Source organism: Ruditapes philippinarum, unplaced genomic scaffold (assembly GCF_026571515.1).
Source record: "Ruditapes philippinarum isolate M1 unplaced genomic scaffold, ASM2657151v2 ctg7856_1_1_1_1, whole genome shotgun sequence".
NCBI lineage: Eukaryota > Metazoa > Mollusca > Bivalvia > Venerida > Veneridae > Ruditapes > Ruditapes philippinarum.
This window is the reverse complement of record NW_026862443.1, coordinates 1-20,758: the sequence shown is the minus strand read 5'-3', so window position 1 is coordinate 20,758 and position 20,758 is coordinate 1. Positions and strand designations below refer to the sequence as shown.

General features: G+C 34.1%; 2 protein-coding genes across 2 annotated transcripts; one reads left to right on the top strand and one right to left on the bottom strand.

The window, feature by feature from the left end:
• Positions 1-329: 329 nt before the first annotated feature.
• On the top strand, positions 330-9,908 carry LOC132719112 (vascular endothelial growth factor receptor 1-like). Its single transcript, XM_060702858.1, has 8 exons — positions 330-470; positions 1,540-1,899; positions 2,799-2,979; positions 3,904-4,043; positions 6,279-6,459; positions 7,644-7,744; positions 8,204-8,346; positions 9,249-9,908. The coding sequence occupies exons 2-8, from the start codon at positions 1,797-1,799 to the stop codon at positions 9,318-9,320; spliced, it is 921 nt and encodes a 306-aa protein (XP_060558841.1). The 5' UTR covers positions 330-470; positions 1,540-1,796; the 3' UTR covers positions 9,321-9,908.
• A 1,782-nt stretch (positions 9,909-11,690) lies between these two features.
• Positions 11,691-15,802, bottom strand: LOC132719110 (nocturnin-like). The gene is made up of 2 exons (XM_060702857.1): positions 15,631-15,802; positions 11,691-14,654 (listed from the first exon to the last, which is right to left on the bottom strand). The coding sequence occupies exons 1-2, from the start codon at positions 15,782-15,784 to the stop codon at positions 13,849-13,851; spliced, it is 960 nt and encodes a 319-aa protein (XP_060558840.1). The 5' UTR covers positions 15,785-15,802; the 3' UTR covers positions 11,691-13,848.
• Between the last annotated feature and the right edge of the window lie 4,956 nt (positions 15,803-20,758).

Here is a 20,758-nt window from a genome sequence, read left to right as displayed (position 1 = left end):
TGTTTATATTTTAACCCTTTTGTGTGTAAAAACATAATGTAAAATGACATATGTTCGTAATATCCGGGGACCTGATTTTTGGTGGCGATTTGACTGTCCGGGAATTTAAAAATTTTTAATTATTTTTATCTAGACTCCCAAAAGAAAAACGACAGGGACTCATTATTTCCCCCATTCCGAGCCCTTTATATTATTTTAACTTTGGCCCCGGCGTTTACTGCCTTTTTTGAAAAGAAAAAAAAGGCCCTTTTCTAAATTGCTTTTTTTGACCCTTTTCCCCAAAAAACAAGATAAATTAAAAATGGACAAGAAAAACAAGTAGCATTGCTATTTTCTTTTTATATGCAGAAATGATGGCGGCATATTTTTACGAGTATTTTATCCGGATCGTCATGATGCTGGTATTTATACAGTTATTGCCTTAGTTAAAGATGTAAATGCATCGCTGGATGTACGCCTAATAGTGGAGTGTAAGTTATATATGTAGTAGTTTGACTAACTTAAGTCGTAGTCCTTTGCCAAGTAACAAAGTCATCTATTTACTAATCTGCAAAAGAAAGGGTGAAACTATATAACCTTGTTTGGAACCTTTGTATTTCATTTCTAAGAGATTTTTTCAAGTTTTACGAAAACTCAAAAACAGTAACTGTTAAAATCATTTGAGATATCCATTGAATATAATTAGCTTGTCCTATCTAACCACAGCCTCAACCCAAAGGGAATAACGGGGGCTTATAGATTTAGATTTTCAACATCCAGATTAAGCCCCGACTTGCGGAGAAAGAAAGAAAATCCCCGCTTGTGATTTTGACATATTCCCGGCCAATTTGCTGCAAAAAAAACGTATTGACTCGGCAAAGAATTTGTTTTAAATTATATTTTAAATATAACAAAAGCCATGAATAAACAACAAAGTTATAACAAAATTGATAATTTTGAAAAGATAACCTTGATGGGCAAGGGCATTCAGAGGTCAATGAAATATTCACTTCAGGCAGTTTTGCAAAATTATTTTTGTAGGGGTCGGGGATGGGGGTGTAATTTTTTTTTTAGGATCCGAAGTTAGATAGTTACCGTACTTACTTTCTTGGGTGATAATATTTAAAATAATGTCAGAACCTTATATATATTTTACGATGTGTGCAAAGCTATTTTAGCGTCTCATAAATTTGTAAAATTTTCAAGTAGAAAATTTCTTTTGGTAAGTTTAAGCTTCTTCAAAAGCGTATCTAGAGTTTCAAGAAACAAAGTATCAAGCAATTATTACATCCACATTAAGAAAAGTCATAACCTGCAAATGTCTCTGTTTCCCCATATCCCGTCTCATTTCTTTATATTATTAAATTGTATCAAAAAACAGCGTTAATTGGTAAAAAAGACATAACGCTGTTACGTGATGTGTCGACTGTCGACTTGACTATACGATGATGAAAAGTCAGCTCATCTGTACTTCAGTACTTTGATTTTGAGCTGTCCGGAAGTTCTGTTTTTAATGCAACTCGAAATTACAATGTTAGAAATTTTACTATTTCATTGCAGATTTACCTGAAGTGAATATTACGTCAAGTAACGGAGGCTCAGAATTCTACCTTACTGACGTTGAGTATAAAATCATCTGCAGTTTTAAATCAGTCCCGCTTACCAAAAGGATTGACTGGTTTGAACAAACTTGTGAAAGTCCAACAAATTGCAGCATTCAGGGCAATAAATGGGAACCCGTCAGCTTTATTTCCGGTTTAGACTTGTATCCGAAACTGGTCAATTTCAAGGCCGTCAATCAAACTGTTGTAAGTGAGATGATTGTGAAGGACTCGGTGACAGGAAGTTATAAATTTTACAAATGTCAAGGTCACAATACAGTTGGCTCAAGATCGGCAACTATACCATATGTAGCAACAGGTATAGTTTACAATAGATTATTTGCTGGATCTTTATACATCTTGATAACATGTATATGTTTAGTACTAGAGCTTAATATATATGTACCGTTGTAGAGTTAATAGGAGGTGTGTGTTGGGGGGGGGGGGGGTAGGGACCAATCAACGAGCCGAGCACCTGTGAGTAGTTCTAGATAACCAACAGTATGATATATTATTTTGAGAAAAAAAAATTGACAACTTTAAAAAAAAATATAAGATTTAATTCCTTCTTTGGAAATTTCTCGCGGTATGCCCTTCCATTTTTTATGACAAAAATATATTAGAATTAGAGACATTTCGTCATTATGTATTGCAATAAATGCAGCACAATAATGGAATTCGTAAGTCAAGCATGGAATCAAGCACGGAGCATACTTTAAGTAGCACTATTCAACAAGACATACATACATACATACATACGTACGTACGTACACACGCACGCACATACATACATACGTACGTGCGTACAGCTGCAGCTTTTTAAAACTGTAACTTTTTATTATAATTCTTCATGAATCGCCAAGAATACAATGTACTCTTTTGCATTATGCATGGAAGTTTATACATTAATTGTATGAAAAAGAATATGCGTTTAAAATACACATTGCAAAATATAAAAGTTATACTCGATGTATTTCTTGGACAAATTTTATCTATGAGAAATCAAAATTTTCGGAGAAAAATGGTTACCAAATACCAAAAAGCCGGTATATAAAGAAAAGAACAAAAGCGAATTAAATGTGAATGTTATATTAATATGGTCAACTATCGTTATTTCGACATCGCTTTTCTCGAATTTTCGTTATCTCGATCAAATTTTAAACGTCCGAATTTCTTTCAATGTTACATCATCAAGTATAGTTATATTGTATATTTCAGATGTGAAAAATGGATTTGAAACCTGGGTACTTGACAGGTATCCTTTTGTTGGGGATACGATAAAGTTGTATTTTAAAGCAAGTATTTTGAAGTATTCGAACCTGACCGTCATGAACCGAACTCATGTGGCACAAGTTGACCCTGGCTGGGATATGGATAGAACAAATATAACATACGTTAGGTATTTTGCTGGTAGCCTTTAGTTACTTGGGATAATGCTGTCATATCATACATGTGAACTTTTTATAATGATCAAGTGGGAGATTTTTCTTTAAAAAGAGGGAGAATTTAGAAATTGTAATTAACAAAGAAGGAAGTTCTGACATAAAAAATAGGGAGATTTCTTTAATTTGTGAAAATACCCCTTATTTTAAGAAAAATCTTTAAAAAATATGGCTGCAGAAAGTGGCAGTCTTCCTCTATAAGTGGTAGAGTTCACATGTATGAATGCTGTAGGTACCTAACATAAAATCGTAATATTAATTCAAGTTTTTTTAGATATTAAAAGATAAACTTTGTGTCCATTTTGTTTTATTGCTGATAGCAAAACATAACAAATCAAACAAAAAACCTAGTGCAAAATAAAAAAATGATCTGCTTTCTGACTGAAAATGAAAAAAGAGAACAAATTTGACATGCATGTATATTGTTAACCGGGGTAAACTGGAGAATTAAATAAACGTTGCTAAGGGTGGGACTATTTAAAACCCTAGGTGCATGATTTGCTTACAGCATAAGGCGATCTCAAACTTTCTCTGCTGGAAACTGTTCTTGTGCGCTAAATAAATTACAGCCGTGCCATGAGAAAACCAACATAATGGGTTTGCGACCAGCATGGATCCAGACCAGCCTGCTCATCCGCGCTGTTCGCTATCAGTTTCTCTACTTGTTATAGGGTTTGTAAGCGAATAGCATGGATCCTGATCAGACTGCGCGGATGCGCAGGCTGGTCTGGATCCATGCTGGTCGCAAACGCATTACGTTGGTTTTGTCATGGTGCATGTCATTTGTTGAAGTATTGACTTGACGGAAGTTAATTCGATGAAGAGATTTTACAGTTAAAATTCAAACCATTTTATTTGATTATTTATATTTGACATTGCAGTGAGAACCATGGGATAAAAATCGTCGTAACAATTAGCCCAATTTCAAAGTTTGACCAGTATGAATTTGTGTGTTTTGGTTATGATGCTCATGGAAGAAAAATAGAACATTCACTTGGAAAATTAAAATTGACTGTAAGAGGTAGGTTTGTCTGTTTCAAATATACGTATGTATGTATATACTACTCAAAATTTGCTAAGGATCACCGTTTTGACATTGCATATTTCAGTCCTATTATCATCATATTAAAATCATATTTCCACTAACAATACACCTGTACGGGGACCTCATAATCGTGTACTTTAAATTATCGATTTGTCATGTACACCTTGCACGATAAGCACGTGGAAAAGCATACCCATGAAAATTTGGTGTTTTATGGCCATGTTGTAAAACTGTGTTCGAAATTAACAAACTATGGCAAATCGATAGGTTAGACGTCGTCTTAGTGAAGATGAGATGAACAGGGGTATTGGAATGTTGGAGACTGGCCGTTCACAAAGGCAAGTTACCCATATCCTTGGAGTATCCCAGAGCGTTGTCTCCAGGATGTGGAACCGATTCCAAATGACTGGAAAACTCTTGCAGGGCCACGTCGGAGGTTGGGAACGTTCAACGACTCAAGTCCAGGACCAATGTATTGTCCCTCAGGCCAGGCGCCAACGGTTCTCGAACGCTACGACCTTACGTAACGACTGAATGCAATTGGTGTGCCTGTAAGCACACAAACTGTTAAAAACAGGTTGCATGATGCTTGGATGCCATCATTTCGCATTCCTTTGACACAACGCCATATTCAAGAGCGTTTGCAATGGGCGCAGACTCATGTCACATGGACAGTTAGTGATTGGACCCCGGTCCTCTTCACTGATGAGTCAAGGTTTTATTGCGGACTTCACGGACAGACAGGCTAGGGTTTGGAGAAGTCAAAATGAACGCTTAGCTCCAGCATGCGTTGCAGAACACGACCGTTTTGCCGGGGGTTCAGTCATGGTGTTGGCGGGAATAAGCGCTCAGGTGAAATCGGACCTACACATCATTGAAAACGGTACCCTGACGGCAATAAGGTATGTCAATGAAATCATAGACGTCCATGTACGCACGTATGCTGGTCCTGATTTCATTAGTATGGATGACAACGCCCGTGCACACAGAGCCCACATCACAAACCAATATCTTGAGGAGGCAACTATAGTCCCCGGATTTAAATCCAATTGAGCATGCTGCAGAAAGCCGTTTCTTCACGCCACGTCCAACCAACAACAATTCAGGAGCTAAGACATGCAATCATAGAGGAATGGGCCCAGATTCCTCATTACAAGGTCCGCAGGTTCATCAGCAGCATGCATCCTGATTTGCAAGATTTTTTTATTCCACAAGTGATCTCCAAAATGTTGATTTTCGCCCAGCACACTTTTTCCACAACTGACACACGTCAAGGAACACTTCCATTTTAATTATTTTCATAAAATTCAATTCCTAACTGTACCGCCACCGTGGTCGAGGGGTTAGACTCGATGACTTCTAATCCAGTTACCTCTGTGGCGTGGGTTCGATCCCCGGGAGATGCTTTGGTAGTTTAGCACGGAGGACGGTAGTCTAGTAGTCTAGCTATTGAAATGAAATTAAAATATTACATGTGTAATTAAAAATAAATCATTAAAAGGTTTACAATGTACATGTACTTAAAAAATCAAAAACAGTGGTTGAATTTCTGAGCTCTTTGTAAAAGTGCATCATCATACTAGTAAGGGTATTTGATTCGTGCACTAGGGGAAATTAGTCCCTTGGACTGTCAAAGTTCTGGTAAATGTTCCGCGTTACAATAACAGTAACCCCCCCCCCCCGCTAGAAGCACCAGAAACAAAACTTTTACATTGTAAAAGGTGACAGATGAAATGTAGAAAAGGATGGCTCATTTCCCTCTCTACCACTAAACTATCCGGTTACCTCAATTGTAGAGCGTTGGTCTGTTAATCGACAACCGGATGGTGTAGGTCACTTTTGTTGTGATTCATCATGAAATCTTTTCCAAGGTCATTCACACTGTACCTCTGCACTTGTATGTACAAAAGTTTTAGTTCATTGCGAAAGTGAAGGCAGCTACTACTGGTTAACTGCTTGACAGCCTGACAAGGAATAATGCGGTGGCTAAGATTTGCTCTGGTAAATTCTGCCGTTATCCGGATTGAAAACTACCACCACCACCGCCGCCACCAGTACCCTCCGCCCTTTTCCGGTGTTATTGTTCATGGTTACAAATGACTTGTGCATGTACAATAAATGTGAAGTATGAATATGGTTTGACTACATAAAGAATTGACCAGATAGACGTATTTTATTCATTATTTTATCAATCCTTTTTTCATACAACAGATATTGTACTTCCACATTTTTTGACTGAACGCAAAATGGTATTTTTCGAAGATAATAGTTTTGCGTACGACTGTGAGGTGGGAGGCCTGCCAATACCTGATGTATACTGGTACAAAGATTCTAGGAGGTTTGACCAGAATAATATTACAGAAGGATACAAAATTACTGATGACGGTCAGAGGTTTGTACAAATTTTAACATTGTCGGAGAGCGGTGACCTTGGGGTTGAACAGTGTGTCTCTCAACCCAGATATCATGAGTTTGAGCCCTACTTGGGTCACGTGCATGTATTTCTAATATGACACCAGTACTGCTTAGTCTCAGAAACTGGACTTGAAAATGGAGCATATAAGCTTAGAACTTTTGATGGTCAAGAGCCAGATAAAATGAAGAAATGTCTTAACCAAATTTTACAAAATACATGTATGTTCAATTTTTGGAGTTTGTACGATATCTGAAAGTCAAAGTCGTCACAGTTCATATCTGAAAGTCAGAGTCTTTATACTGGGAAATACATTCAAACGTACAAGTACGTGTATGCCTTTTCTCACGAAACACGTGCAACAAATACTTACTATAAGACGTATCTTATTTATCTGATTTGGTCCTGCAAAGGCGGAACATCTCCCAAGCTAACATATATAATATGTAATACTTAAAGTAAATTAACATGTGTTTGTTTGTTTATTTGATTGGGTTTTACGTCAAACTGACAAAGTATAGGTCATATGGCGATTTTCAAACTTTACTGGTGGAGGAAGACCTGCCCTTCCGTGCATTTTTCAGGCACAAACGGGCATCTGAGTAGAACCAGCGACGTTCCGTAAGCTAGCTTGATAGCTTCATCACATGAAAGAATCCGAAGTCTCTGTCGGGATTCGAACCTACAAGGGTAAATTAACATATATCTACTTACAAATACAAACATTTTCATAATGATAAAAGTTTCCGTGTACCAACAATATAACTAGTAAAATAAGAAAAAATACCAACAAAAAAAAACTGCAAAACTATTTTAATGATTTTTTTTTTAAATGCTTCAAAACAACAATTTTTCTTCAAAAGTGTGTGTAAGGCCATGTTTTTACATGGAAAAAACTTGATTTATTCCAATGTTTTTCATCACTTTTCTGTAAAACTTTGAAATTTGTAAAAACTAATGTTTATAATACCGTCTGCTAATATCTTACTTATCCATCATGTACATTATATTTAGTACTGCGCCACCTATGTTCCTATGTCAAAATCTAAAAAGTGTAAGCTTTCTTCTATTCGCCCACTGTTTTTGTTCATGGTTTGCAATTCTGCTTTATAATTCATCAATTTAACACAGAAAAAATAAATATTGCGCCTTTTTGTCGTTAGATTGAGAATACACGCAACGGATTCGAGTTTTGACGGACTTTATGCATGCACTGCAGAGAACAGAGGCGGCTCCGCTTTTAGAAGGTTCAATTTTACCTATGGTATGTTTGAGATTATGTATGTTAACTCTGGAAAATCAACATGTTGAACAGCCAGTTAAATTTTAACAAATTTATCTTTGTTTATTGTTAAAACACTACAAAATGTTGATCCAGTCAGTGAAATCGTACATATCAGTTAGGCGCGTTACGTTGCTCTTAAGATCCATTGTATTTATTCAAGAATGAACAATATCAAAAATAGAATATGAAAGTCAACTGAATCTTTTCGTGAAAAATAGTACGTATCATATATTAATTTCCATTTGCATGAAACTACAGAATTTCCACTAAATTCTCAGGTAAAGTTAACAATAAAAAATAACTTAAATAAGTTGTTTAGGCAAAGCTATTGTAATATAATAAAAGGCTGTGGCAACTATTAAGCAAGTATCTTAGAACGGGAAAAAATTTAATTCCTATATCTATACTTAGTAAAATTATTTGTATTTCTTTCAACAGAGGAGTCGCACCGCCCGTCACCGTCTATGTCGATGTCGTGGACAACAATCGTCATAATTGTTTGCTGCGCTATTATTGCCACAATTATTATTATTGTGATGTGCTTGTTTTGTATAAAGAAGAGGAAAAAGTCTGTAAAACCTGTAAGAATTTTGAATATTGATAAACTTTAATTATAAAGCCACAAAATAGTGAGTATAATAGTGATCCCAAAGTATTAAAGCGGCATATATACATACACATGAATAAAGTACACGAGCATTTAAAAAAACAAACAAAAAAAAAACAAGAGCACTGCAGGCGGTGACTTGATAAACACGTATTTCAAGTCTGAGACTCGTTCCTTTCATAGTTTTGAAATCATTCAGGTAAGTGAGCAATTTTGAGAAAGAAAAGAATTTAAAAAGGATCAAACTTCAAATATACTGCTTTCCAAGTAATGCCCTTACCTTGTGGTGATATTATAAAGCAAGTTTTCCAAGTTTCATGTTGAAACATATCAAAATATTTGAATAATGTGCTTCACGAAGACGACAAAGATGCCGCAAACATAAAAACAGGGTTTTTCTTTCAAAACAGACGACCTAAATATTAAAAACTTAGGATTTATACATGCTTAGGCTGAGAAATATCTAAATTGCACAATACAGGTGAAACCTGGAATTACTATATTTATATCTCCAACGTTCCACCACGTTATTAACATGGTAAAAGAAAAGTTACAGGCAATTTCTGTGAAATGTACTGTCTTAGACGAGATGAACAAGTCCACAACACTTTCACTTATATACCAACTTTAAAAAAAATCTACAAGAGCTGCCAATAGGACATGGTCCTCGACTATTCTCAGTCTGCTCGTAAAACATTTTGGCAAATATTTTCAGCATAATTGGTTCAATCTACGTGGTACTGAAATACTAGTGACGCCATAGATGGTATATCTAGATAGTCTATTTAGATCTGCTTTCAGAAGTTATCAAATCATTGTCTTGTTATTTTCAAAATGCCTTCAGTCTTTTTCATTATTATTTTTATATATTTTCAGCCAAACAACTTAGAACAGATTTTGATGAAACGCAGACAGGAAACAGAAGGAAATCCGTATGCCACTTGTTAACAAACAAATGCGCCCGCGTTGCATTGACGTCTTTAATGACGTCACAGACTTGTTGATATATAAAACGTATCTGTTTTACTTATATTGCTTGTTATAGCTATTTATTGACTCTTTAATGCATGAAATATAACATGGTAAAATAATTGGAATAGTATGTACAAGCAGAGATGTAAGTAACGGAAATGTGGAAATGTATTTTAGCTCCGTAGTACAACAAACTGGCATTGGCTATGCAAGAGAGTCCAGGAAACTTCACATAAGTTTCGTTCACGTAATATCTTGTGTATGATAAGATAAATTGGCAAAGAAACATCTTCATCAAGCTACAGTGAAACATTTTATCTAAGGAATAGCCTTCAATATTTTATTTTAAAATATTTCACATTTTCGCGAGATACTCGACAATTCAGAAGGTCTTCCCCTTAGAATCGAAAGAGCTTTTAATATGGCTACAATAATTCGACGAGTTTATAATCAGTTTGAAGTGAATGATAGTCATATTTTAATTTTGTAAACAATCATTTTTTGTTAATGTAGGTACAATTCGTTCATGTAAAGTTACTCATACCATAAATCATGTAAATGGTGCGTATGTTTGCGTTTGTTTAACCTCGCCACCGGAAAGAGACCATATGGGCTAGCAAATAGCGTGACCCTAAGAGGCGACTTAATGGGTCCGGATAATTTGAGTCTATGCATCTCATAGCTCCAGCAGGTGAGGTGGTTTGGGCCCATGGTGTTGTTTAAAGCCAACACCATATTAGCCAAAATCATCTTTCCTGTTTCGGCGCCATATGACCTTATACGGTACCAAACAAACAAAACAAAGCCAGAAGTTATAAGCCCACAATCTTCCGGGCGTTTAAGAAAATAGGTAAATGTGTGCCTTAAGTAGACCTACAAAGGTGACTTTATATTAAGTAACAGAGCTTTAATTTGCAAAATAATAATGTAACACTTTTCTCATAACAGTAATTCATGGCCTCAAAAACAACATAACAACTTAGTTTGTGTCATTCCATAATGACGTGTCATTTATTTCTCTAACTTTTGTAAAGTGTACACACTGATGGAAGAATGTTGGCCTTAGTTTTACAACTCCTAAAGCACAAGTACATGAATAGTAAGAAGAAAAGCTTAACAAAACAATTATATCACATTCTATTATTGCATTTTTAAATCTAGTACAATATCAAGGCACATTTCTTCTGACACAGTCACTAACAAATTGTTAAAGATTTTCAGCGCAGTGCTTTTACAAATGATGTCATTTGATCAAAGGGAAACAACTCAATAAATGTTTATATATAATCATACATTTAGCTTTTGTATTAGTATACAACCTCATTATAAAACACTGTAAAATGGAAGGTAAAACACACGGAAGACTAGTTAGATGTTAATTTTTTTAACAATATACAAGGGAAATGCATTCATTTTTACACAATTTATGCATTACTTTGATTTTTTTTCTGACCTGGCAAAATGATATCAGAGAGTATGATGTCAAAGATCAGTCAATATTATGTCAATTACTTTTCTGCTGAATAAAGTTCTACTTATCTATCATTCTATTCCCATACAAATTTTGTAATTGGAGGAAGCTGATGTGTCATTGTTTAGTATTGCATAACAAGTCTTTCAGGTAAATAATAATTTCATTCATTCTCATATATGTAATTAAAGCGATACCTGACTCCCCTCGTTACCATAATAACTGTGCATATGAACGCCAAACTGTGCAATATTAGGTAGTACACTTCCTAAAAAAATTAAAATGTAAATGCATGTTAGCTTCAATTTAATCATTCAGAAAAGTTTATCAGATAACAATTTAAAATTCATACATTCTACACTTAGCATGCATATACCTATATGTAATAATTGTGTAATAATTTTATATTCAGCAAAACTACAATATATAAAAGATCTCAAAGGAGTTGCCATACAATATAAAATCTTACTTAATAAATTCCAGACATTGTTATAAAGTCAGTTTAATAAAAGACTATATGATATAACAACAAATGTTTCTTTTTATCTAATGATCAAAAACATAGAAATAATGAGAGTGAAAAGCTTATTCTGAAATTTTACTTGGCAAAAATGATGTCATCACAGTGGTATTACATGTACACAGGTGTAATATAAAGAGATATGAGCCGCGTCATGACAAAACCAACACAAATTGCAAATGCGTATGCGACCAGCATGGATCTAGATCAGCCTGCGCATCCGCGCAGTCTGATCAGGATCCATGCTGTTCGCTTACAAACCCTATAACAAGTAAAAAACTGATAGCGAAAAGCATGGATCCTGATCAGACTGCGCGGATGCGCAGGCTGGTCTGGATCCATGCTGGTCGCAAACCCATTATGTTGGTTTTGTCGTGACGCAGCTCAATTATGTATATGGTTACAATGACATGGAAAACAAACGACGTAATTAATATTCATGTGATCTAGATGTAAATTGGATTGAAACTAGAAGGGGTTTTTGTCACAAAAACATATTTCTCCAAAATCAAGGTATGGTACTGATAACTCCTATGAATTTTGGTTGAAATTCCGCCAGCAGTTTGTCATGTGAAAGCAGGATTTTTTCTATTTATAGCTTGAAAGCGAAACAAGTTCTTGTTACTTATAATCTTCCTAAAAGTATTATTAACCTGCACAACTGGTGCCATATAAGACAAACATTATATTGAATCATGACCTGAGTAAGGCTTAAATCCACAATTGTTTTTGTATTATCTGCTGTATTATTATACATTTTGAAACTAAGGTGTTCTTAGTCAATAAACTGTTAATCTGGCAAATAATGATTTATCTGATGAAGAATGTTGTTTGTTCATTTGTCACATAATACTTTCATTTACAATTTTTAATGAGAAATAGTCTGTTCAAAGTTTATGTCTTTTTTGTTTTTTTTTCATGAAAGTACTACATTTAATAATTATATAAAATACAACGTCATGGTACTTGAAGAATATTAGATCATTGGCTTAATTACTGTTAATGTATAGAACTAAACAAAACTCATACATTTAAACATGTCATGACTTTCCTAATATATAACAGAAAAATAATTATCTTAGACTAGAGTAGAACTTAATTATCACTATATTATCAATACAGATAAACTCTTACTTTCTCTCTACATAATGATATACATATATATCTGAGGCCTTTTGCTGCCAATTTTGAGAGCTTTATGAACTTTTTAATCACTTTCTTTCATTTACTTAAGCAGTTGTGTATATTGTATACATATGTAGAAGCCTTAAATTATTGACTAAATCAAGGGTGCTAACTCTGACTTTTCTAATCTGATATAATAGAAAATTTAAACAATATTCACAATATCTTTATATTGTCTCGATCATAATCTTTAACTTAAGCGGAATGATTGTCACAGGATTTTTTGAATGTATGTATGTATAACACATAGACATAAATTATACATAACAAGAGCTAATATGAACACCCGCCACCTCCACGACAATTCCCTTAAGTTTAGGGAAAAATATATTTGACAACATTTCTGCTATAAGTCAGTATTTAACAATTATATTAACTAAAATTTAATACCTATCATTATGTTCTACGACAGATCAGATTTAACTACCCATAATAAAAATTATTGCTCTAGCAACTGCAGCAAGTTCTGTATTCCTAGGAATTATTTCACTCTTTTTATATTAGTGCTTTTCGTGGCATATTCCTGTGAATAATTGTAGCTTCAAAATTGCACATAATAACATGTAAGTAGTGAACATATGTAGCTTCAACCAACGAGATTAACATTATGATGTACAAAATTTAATGTACTATGGGTAATGTAAACAAATGCTTAAAGTGTGTAAAGCTATATCTTTGGTGTTTTGGATGTCAAAAATATTGTTTATATAATAATTAAAATAGCTACAAAAACTGTAAATCAAAAGAAGTTTATCCATATATTTTAATGAAAGCGAATGGAACATGCGTTATATAATCGCTAAACCAACTTAAATAGTAGGGGAATATTTTGTTCCGGAACATTTTATTCTGATTTACGTACAATATTAACCATGTAATTATATTAGTATTAGCAATTAATGAAAATGTAAAAGTGTTTGACTTAAGTGTTCTGAAAAACATTTGTCAAAATCTTATGCTATAGACTTGTATCAGCATTATACAGGTATGAGGTAGCTAGAACAGACATAGTAACATAGTTGTAATAATTGTTATATATCAACATTTAATATGTTCATTACCACAGGCACGAAAAAGTGCTTCTTTGACCGCGGGAAAGACATTCTCAGTGAAAACTAGCTATATTTGAAAAACAGGAAATATTGTAGCTGCAAAATTTCTAGGAAGACAGAACCTTTAACAATGATTATCTATGTATAATTTCTATACTTAATTTTGATAGTCAGTTATTTTAAACAATATTTGTAGATATAATTACAAATAAGACATAATTACATATTAATCACAGAGCAGACAGTTAAAGCTAGAGCCAGTATTGGACTAAAAGCCTATAACAACAGAAAATCACACACTAGTGACAAATGGTCTGACGGGTATTTCAAAGAAGGGAGGCGATTTTTCCCAATTTCTTCTTCCACAGCTATATTCAATACAGATTTGACCTTTAACCCTTTATTACTATACCATATATAATCAATGGTATGACATTCTTCACCCTTTGGTCTAATTTTCCATGTTGTGTACTTTGGTTCCTCGTTATTTTTACTCAATAAAGTGTATGCGCTGTTAAGCCCTATAGAACAAGACTTCATCACAGAATAGACTGGTTCAGTAGCCTCGGCATTAAAATCTCCGCAGTAAATAACCGGAGCATCGTTACAATTTTCTTGCAAATAATTTGATATGTACTGGCCTTGTAACTTCCTTTTCTCCTCATACCCTCGTTTTGCCTTTAAGTGTGTAGCCCCCACATAAAATATCTTCGGATCCTTCGTCTTCGTTTGAAACTGAGCAATTACAGTAACATGATTCGACTGCTGTCCATTCTCTTTCAAAATTTTGCTATCTGACTGACTAAGAACAAGTTTAGAGGTGTCGTACAATATTGCTGTACCATCAGGACCTATGTTATTTGTTTGATATAAACAAGGGGAATCAGGCTTCTCACTATAGACACCAGCATAGCCTAGTTTAGACAGACATTCAAACAAATATGGGTAGAAATCCACCTCCTCTATACATATCACAGTTGGACAGTATCTTGTTATTTCTTCCAATACCCGTAACTTTCTTGACTCAAATTCTAATGCCTCTTTTGGACACTTCATAAAGTTATCTGCACCTCCACAAAGACCTGCAGACAGAAAATTAATATTTCTACATCATTATCATGATGGGACTTTCAAAATAAATCAAACAAGGCGCTATATATAGAATTATAACCTAATTTTAGTATCCATCTTAAGACACAACTATTTAATTGTTATGTGACAATGAGAACTTTGTTTAACAGGTCTCTTCTGAAACATAATTTTCTATTTCAAAATTAACAAAAAATATACTTACTGTTTTGCACATGTTTTGTTTGTTTGTTTGTTTCATTTTACGCCTTTTCCTAACAGTATTTCAGTCATATGGGCGGGTAGTTTCCTAACCATCGTTCCTGGAGAGTTACACCAGTACTAGACTACCTTCCTCCACGCTAAACTACCAAAGCATCTCCCGGGGATCGAACCCACGCCAGAGAGGTAACTGGATTAGAAGTCATCGACTCTAACCCCTCGACCACGGAGGCGGTTCACATGTACATTGTATAGTGAAACATGAGATATAATATTTGAATTATTTAGAACTGTTCAAAAACTCTCTAACTAATGTTGATATGCATCTCTTTGGTGACTATTTTCTAGCAGTGCAATATACATACTGCTACATTGATATATTGAAATGCAGTGAAAGGCAATACATACCTGATATTTTCTTAAATGTTTAATCAAACTATTTGATGACATATTCTGACTATTTTCAAGCACTGTAACCTTGTAACTGGTCAAACACCTTTATTCTCTATCGTGTGATAACGACTTTAAAACTTTTCAATCAAGTTTTAACTAAAGTGCATTGAATATTTTGTAGCGGTTAAAGAAATAGTAGCTTTACTTTTACACTGTTTTTTTCTTGATAAAAATCAAAATTGAATTATATTCTGCAACACATGTTTGCATATGTACATGTATATGACTATACCCCTACTAAGATTTTAATATATGTAACAGATATTTTATGTTATGTTTAATTTAAATAAAACTACAATTAACTATAAAGAATACCTTGTGCAAGAATATTCCATTGCATGACTCTAACAATGTCACCAGTGTCCGAGCTTATCTCAACAAAATCTCTGTGGATCAAGGGAGGTAACTCTAACTTGCTTATCTCAGCTTTTACCTCAGCTGGTACATGGCTCTGTTCTGATGATGCCATCTTTATTATCTATTATACCCTGAAAGGAAAAAGGTAAGATTTAACCTGATTGTTTAATTATTATGATAAAGATACATAAAATATAAATATTTAGGTCTATGTACACAAATGAATTCAAAAAATCTTGGGACATATGATTTCTATATTTGCAATATAATCACTGCATACTCTATATGATATACCCTAAGATTTGGTCCATATTCAAACTAGCCAATCTAAACTGAGGCTATACTATCAAAGGCTGTAGAGTTACATAATATGAAAAGATTAATGAATAAATTAAAAAACAAGAAACAAACTAGATGCACAAGGGCAACATGGCAGGCCTGCTGTCATGTCTGACCTTGAGCTTTGACCTAGTCACAAGGTTCTTGCGCATGACACACCATCTCATGATATTGAACATTTTTGTCAGGTTATCTGAAATTCCACCAGCTTGTGCATACAAGCTGTGTGAGACCATTTTCTTGCATATGACTTTAAAGAATGACCTTTACCTTTAACCTTGCCAAACAGTTCTAGCGCTTGACATACCATCTCATGATGTTGAACATTTGTTCCAGGTTATTTGATCAGCTAGTGGTAGAGTAATGGTGCGACCAAGCTATTTCAGACCTTTTTTGGGGAATTTGACATTAAAGTAGGACCTTGACCTTTGACCTAGCAACACGGTTCTTGCACACCATCTCATGAAGTTGAACATTTGTTTCAGGTTTTTTGAAAGATATCAATGATATATCAATGTTGTGATATATAAGGACTGATGACCCTACAATGTATGTAACAGATACATGAATGACCTGTTACAGACCAGACGGTGACCTCTATATGATTCAACAGAGAAACATAGTTACATTACATTGTACATGTATGTATATAAGGTATTGTAGTAGTAGTGAAGCTCATTACTTAAAACATGTTCTTACAATTCATCCCTTATGTATAAAATAATGATCACTTTAGACATTAAGTTCCGGACAAACAGGAATGTATTCCTTTTGTCAATTCATTTAAGTTTTATTTATACAGTGGATACATGTAACAAACACCAACATAGTATATCTTAACATACATTATGCCAGTCCTATAAATATGACGATGCTTAGAGACATTTTTACTTTTTGGCTTGACCATCATAAACTGTAACAAGTCTGTAATGTCTGATATATTCAATTGGACAAACATTATCATTAAACATACATTAACGAGAAAGATGGTTCTAAGGGCCTACTGGTTAGAAAAGTGGGAGTTGGAGTGGGATATGGAATTTAACCCCTCCAAGTGTCAAGTTATCCACATCGCAAAAAGGAAACATCCTATTCCATCACAATACTACCTTCATGGAGTCCAATTAGAATTGGTTATCTTAGCTAAATACCTAGGCTTGGATATATCAGAAAACCTTATGTGGGATGCCCATATAGACTGTTTGTTTGTGTCATTTTACGCCTTTTTCCAACAGTATTTCAGTCATATAGGCGGGTAGTTTCCTAACCATCGTTCCTGGAGAGTTACACCAGTACTTGACTACCTTCCTCCGCGCTAAACTACCAAAGCATCTCCCGGGGATCGAACCCACGCCAGAGAGGTAACTGGATTAGAAGTCATCAACTCTAACCACTCGACCACGGAGACAGGACATCGAAGAAAGCAAAGCAAACCCTAGGATTCCTTCGCAGAAACATAAAGGTTAAATCCCAATTCGTTAAGTCCATCGCTTACCAGACGTTAGTCAGACCCCAGCTTGAATATTATGGTTCTGAAGTATAGTTAATAGTTATAGGTTATTCAAAGCAACCTCAGACTATTATAAATTCTCATTCTTTCCTAGGACGGTATACCACTGGAGCCACCTCCCCCCTGCAGTTGCCCTTCTCCCTACCCCAGAGCAGTCAATGCGGCCGTAGCTTGCATCGAACATGTCTCTCCCTAGTTTTCCTGGGCCTGTTTTTAATATTTTTAAATATTCTTTTATCTTCTTTTTAAACAACTCTTTTTAACTTTCTTTCGATTTTAGATGCGCAGACATGTCAACGTCCCCATGAGGGGTTTGACATTAATGGAAGACAGATGGATACCTTCTATAAACGAGTTTATATATAGGCCTCCTCTTTCAAAAAATCTTAAATACTTCACTATGTTTTATATTGAATTCATTCCCCTTTACCATTCCATATTTATCAGTTTATTGATTTATAAATCAATAAAGCTCTCATCTGTAGCAGTGGCTAACACATTCATTGACAGTTATTGAACGAATCGTCGAACTGTCCGGTAGAAATAATGGGTCAGAATGTTCTAGCAGTCAAAATGCCATAGCCAAGAAGCCTAAGGGGTCAAAAAAGTCATGGAGTCTAACGTTAAGGTGTTATAGCCAATATGGGTTCATCCGGACACAAGTGCACTTTAGATGTATTTCGGACTTTCGCTCATTCTCAATAAAACACAGCATTTGATGTTCCACTGGGTAGCTCTTATACGAAGGTTTTTCTTGAGGTCAAAATGTCGTTAGAAAGGTGGCTGCCACTTTGTCTAATAGGGACACTCTCCAGTTTTACATTTCTATCTGTTATTTTTCTTTTAAAAGTACCATTAATGCCCTAAAATGTAACATACGTTACTGTCGCCACCTAGAATTTTCAACTTTGAAATTGTGTTTCAGAAAAATAAGTTCCAGAATAAACGAAACATGTGCAATTAGTCATTGCTGTGTGTATATGAACTTTGATTATTGGTAAAAATTATATTTGACTGTTAAAATCTCATTGGTATAATGGATGATCAAATGTCGCCAAATGCATATAAATAAATAGTGACAAACCTAAAACAATAAGAAGTGAAACCGAAATTACATAATTGAATCGATGCATGCTTAATAATACAGCATATATATAATCATAAGTAAAAATAAGCTTGCAGCCTCTCAAATATCATTCTATTTTCGGAAATTTTCATTTTTTATTCAAATCTTTTCAACAGCACTTTAAAAAGAAACATACGTTACCATTATTTTAGAGCGAATCCATTCAAAAAAGAATCCAAACAAGAAAGAAAATTAACATGTGTGTAACTCTGATATATTAACCACAAATTATGGCGGCTTAAACGGTCTTGCGTCATTTTTAACCCACTTTCAATGTAAAAATGAAACATACGTTACAGAAACATACGTTATCAACTTTTTAAAGTAAGTTTATCAAAAGGGAAATTGAAGTCAGAAAGCACGTATAACAGCAACATTAACTTCTATTTGACATTAGTAAGTAATTTTGTTAACTTTGGTCGAGTTTTTACTTGTTTAAATAACCACAGTGAAACAAACGTTACTTTTATCAAACAGACTTTATATTGTTTACACATGCATATATAAAAAACATAAAATCGCATTTTTATGACAATAGAATGATGTGCATTTGATTCCTAATAAAAAAGTCGATTTTACATGTAAGTTTAAATTCCGTGATAAAGTTCATAAATAAGCGAGTTAGAAACATACGTTACTCCAACTTACAATTCAACAATTTTTGAAAATTAAAGATAAAGTTGGGATTAGCATGCCTGTTAGTAACGGTTACCTTGTATTAGATGTAAGAAAACACAAAATTGTTTTTACAAAGGGAAGATAAGTTAATAATATGCTGATGTACAAGCAAAAATGTTAAAAATATATTACAAGATATTGATGTTCTTAGCAATAACTAATTCGTTTCTGCAAAGAGCTTACTGGCCGTTTTTAATTCTATATATAATAATGTTAAAATAATATCCATAAATATAAATTATTTTACAAAAAATAAAATTGTTGTCTCAACCTTTACTTGCATTTGAATAAAATGAAACATACGTGACATCCTATATGGGAATAAATATCGAACTGCTTAGTACTAAATTTTCCAAATATTAAGAAAGTGGAAAGTTGAATGTTTTGAAAAAAAATTGCTAATACAAAATTTGTGTATGCATTCGACCTCTCATATATTATATATGATATATATCATTTGAATGAAGACATAAAATAATCATTTCCAAAATTGACTATTTTTGCTTTCTACGAATATTTAACTTTGACGAAATTGACTGAAAATTAGCAAGGTACCCAACCTCTTTGAATTTTCCTGGGTTAGAAAGTCCCTCTAGATAGAGAATTTACAGATTTTGATATATTTTACAGACATTTGTTATTAGTATGCAGCCAATATGTTACATTATTAGATCTGAAATCTACGTTACCGAAGAAATACAGTGTCATTACCGAAATAAATGCCATCCTGTTATATCATAGTTTCTTGTTCAAAATATTTCTGGCAAACTTGCAAAATACCCTAAACTTTTACTTCAGCGATAAAAAATGACACAATGACAACATCAAATTTTTAATATTTTTCAACCTCAAATGCTTTATTTTATTGAGAATGGGCGTTTACGCGTATCACATAGATTGACAATGAGAATATAACACTAAATATCAAAAACCCTTTAGAATGTTATTGTCATATTGTTGTTAAACGTGAAAAGTACATCGAATATCGAATTATTATCAGTAATAGGCAAGTTGATTGTTATTGTTTTGATTCGTATATTTCCGCGCATGCGCATTTACTGGTTGGCAGAAACAAAAGAAATAAACATGGCGTCAAAGGAAAACGATATGATGGTGGCGAGTAAATTAACAACGCAGATTTCTCATTTAGATACAATTTCAATGAATAGATATGCTGAAAAGTTGCTTGTAGATGGATTTATGATTCCCGATCCGTACGGGACAGGTTTAAAGTACGAGAACTCAACACAGAAGTGGCCGAATGTTTTGTTTGGTGACATTTATAACTACCTGATCAATACGCCAGGAATCTACACGCAAGAAAGTATGAAAGCGTATAAATCACTTGATGGGTACAATTTCTTCGCGTGTGGTCATGTCCAGGAAGTCCTATTTTCTGAAGTTTCTGGTGATAGCCCATTTTGTGTGTTGAA

What these genes read in the sequence shown, in the direction of transcription:
- LOC132719112 (XM_060702858.1), top strand. Translation starts at nt 1,797, where the DNA reads ATGATTGTGAAGGACTCGGTGACAGGAAGTTATAAATTTTACAAATGT. An exon ending in ACAAATATAACATACGTTAG is followed by an intron (nt 2,980 to 3,903) that starts GTATTTTGCTGG and finishes TTGACATTGCAG; the next exon opens with TGAGAACCATGGGATAAAAA. An exon ending in ATTAAAATTGACTGTAAGAG is followed by an intron (nt 4,044 to 6,278) that starts GTAGGTTTGTCT and finishes TTCATACAACAG; the next exon opens with ATATTGTACTTCCACATTTT.
- LOC132719110 (XM_060702857.1), bottom strand. Translation starts at nt 15,784, where the DNA reads ATGGCATCATCAGAACAGAGCCATGTACCAGCTGAGGTAAAAGCTGAG. An exon ending in ATGGAATATTCTTGCACAAG is followed by an intron (nt 14,655 to 15,630) that starts GTATTCTTTATA and finishes TTCTGTCTGCAG; the next exon opens with GTCTTTGTGGAGGTGCAGAT.